This window comes from Monodon monoceros, unplaced genomic scaffold (genome assembly GCF_005190385.1).
Source record: "Monodon monoceros isolate NGI ecotype Baffin Bay Population unplaced genomic scaffold, NGI_Narwhal_1 Super_Scaffold_21, whole genome shotgun sequence".
In the NCBI taxonomy this organism is placed as follows: domain Eukaryota; kingdom Metazoa; phylum Chordata; class Mammalia; order Artiodactyla; family Monodontidae; genus Monodon; species Monodon monoceros.
In genome coordinates, this window is record NW_021703778.1 from 55,131,389 (window position 1) to 55,134,119 (window position 2,731).

Below are 2,731 nucleotides of genomic sequence, written 5' to 3' on the forward strand. Positions count from 1 at the left end.
CTGTCATTTCATGATGCTCTGGAGGTTGAGCTGGCTGTTCCTGTTGAGTCGGAGAAAGTTCCACCTCCCCTGAAGAAGGCTCTGGAGGCTGAGCTGGTTGCTCCTGCAGGGTTGCAGAAGTTTCTATCTCCGCTGGAGACAGAGCTGGGATCTCCTGCTGGGTTGCAGAAGATTCTGCCTCATTAGGGGTCTCTGGATACTGAGCTGAGGCTTCCTCCTTGGTGGCAGAGGTTTCAGGTTCTCCAAAAGACTCTGAAAGCTGAGCTGGAATGTCCTGCTGGGTTGCTGTTTTCACCTCCTCAGGAGGCTCTATAGGCTCAGAAGGCTGAGTCGGTTGATCCTGTTCACTTGGAGAAGGCTCAGCTTCCACAAGAGGCCCTGGGAGCTGACCTGTGGGCTCCTGCTGGGTTGGAGAAGGTTCAACTTCGCCAGGAGGCTCAGAAGGCTGAGCTGGTTGCTCCTGCTCCCTTGAAGGCTCAACCTCTCCAGGAGGCTCTGGAGGCTTAGCTGAGGTCTCTTGTTGGGTTGGAGAAGATTCTGTCCCCCCAGGATGCTCAAGACTTGGAGTCAGGGCCTCCTGCTGAGCTGTAGGAAATTCAGCTTCCGTAGTGGGCTCTGGAGTGATGGTTAAGTTCCAAATCCAGAGGTTGAAGTGTAACACTGGGCAAGTTGGAATGAGCGTGACGCTGAACGCCAGGTAGAGATGCTACCTCTTCATTCACTGGAATTTCATGTACATACTCAGTAGGGAGACCTGGAGCCTGAGTTGGGGTGTCTTGACAGATTAGAGAAGGTTCACCTCATGAGGGCTCTCTGGAGGCTGAAATGGGGTCTTCTGCTGGACTGGAGAAGGATCAACCTATTTAGTGACCTGTGGAGTTATGGTAAGTGCCAGATCCATAGGTTTAAAAGTGAAATTGTACAAGTTTGACTGCTGAGCTTCATTTACCCCATGATGTGCTACTGGTCGAACTACAAGCTCCTTAAGTGTCTCCAAAGGCCGGGTGAGGGCCTCTGGAGGACTTGGAGTTTCTAGTTCCTCAGGGGCCTCTGAAGGCTGAGATGGAGCCTCCTGCTGAGGTGGAGGTGGTTCTACCTCTTCAGTGCGCTCTGGATGACGAGTTTGGGCCTTCTTCTGGGATGGAGAAATATCTCATCCTCCTCAGAAGACTCCCTGTCGTGTAGCTTTTGTGCCATATTTTCCTTGCGTGTGGTGTTGAGAGGCCTATACGTATCCCTATGTCAAAGTGGCCGCCTTCTCCCGAAAGAGCCCTCCTAGAAACAGAAAGGGAAATATTAATTCTGCATCTCCCCTGCTTTCTCTGGCCACAGTACTTTCTGCTGCTCAAACTTACCTGACTCTCACTTTCCCCTGAGCTTCTCTTATGCAGCAGAAATCGAAAAAAGCCCCTTGGAGGAAAACACACACAGTTAGTGTTACATGTCGTTTTTCATCTCTCTCACAATGTGTTATCTCTGGTCGTATTAGGACTAAATGGGTACCTCAGTCCATAATCACAATGAGCAAAATCACAAGAGACCCGGGATCTTGAAAATCATTGCATGCATGCTGTCCTTCCAGAAGTTCTCTGTGTCTGTCCAAAATGGCCCCCTAGTGTCTCTGGGGAGACTTTTACATGTAGCTTAGCATGGAGTATAGGCAGGATTTTCAGCCCCACTCACCTTTCTTGGTCCTTTGACAAGTGACATCGTGCAGAGAAAACACTGCACAACGGCGCTGGGCAGAAACACGGTACTCTCTAGATGCACTTCACACCAGTCCGCTTTGGACATAGTCGCACATGCAGCATTTGCTGGGGGTGTGGGTGTGGGGAGAAGGTGCTTTTATTGTCCTGGCTGCTCTATCCTATAAGTTGAATCACACCAAGTAAACACCTGAAACCAACGAGCAAAGTTATCTATACCTCTCTGACTTTCATACTGCAGGCTGTCACTGAGGTGTCAGTGAATTGTGGGATCAGTTTAAAGGCCATGACCAGCAGGGAAACACAAAATACTCTTTTTGAATACAAATAGAAGAGAAAAACATCAGAGTGCACAATAAGTTTGTTTCAGAAACTACTTATGTCCATATAGTATGTGTATACCGAACTGTGACATAAAACGTAGCTCACAGCCAAAGCACAGTGCGATCAGTAGAGAAGTCCTCAGTTGAAAGGGACCCTCTTCTTTTTGATAATCACTAGCAGTATGACCGTGGGGCAAAGTATTTTCCCTTTCTCCTTCTCCATTTCCTTATTATTAAAGGAAGAGACAAACTACTGTCTAACGTTTCTCCCGGTTAAAATTCTATGAGGTTTGGATAAAGGCAATAGAGAGTAGGGGCATAAAAAGCAGTAGGATGAGAAGCGAAGTTTCCTTGCCAAATTACAGAAGGGACTCATATGTTCTACCTTTTGTCAGCTTTGAGTGAGGCCAGGCCCTACATCCCCAACCATGTGGCCTTCCCTACCCTGGAGCCTCCTAGAAGGCCTCTGCCCTGGCCTGATGCCTAGGAACCCGGTATCAGGCCAGCAGGAACAGGTACAACCAAAACCTCTCCCCGTCCACCCTCTTTCCTTAAAGGACTAGTGAAAGCAGATGAATCGCTGCCAGTCCTGTTCTAAGTCAGCTTGGGATGGGGAGCTAATTCTGCTAATAAATAAATTAGGGTAAACCATTAGGGTAATTAAACATTCTTCCTGCCTTTGGTCAGGAAATTGAAATAGAT

At 48.3% G+C, this 2,731-nt stretch overlaps 1 protein-coding gene across 1 annotated transcript in view; it reads right to left on the reverse strand.

The window, feature by feature from the left end:
* Positions 1–1,794, reverse strand: part of LOC114903827 (leucine-rich repeat-containing protein 37A-like) — a 39,400-nt gene extending 37,606 nt beyond the window's left edge. Inside the window, 4 exon segments of the mRNA XM_029237097.1 lie at positions 1–631; positions 633–761; positions 950–1,135; positions 1,684–1,794. Of these exon segments, the coding sequence (XP_029092930.1) occupies positions 1–631; positions 633–761; positions 950–1,135; positions 1,684–1,794 (1,057 nt within the window).
* Positions 1,795–2,731: the final 937 nt, after the last annotated feature.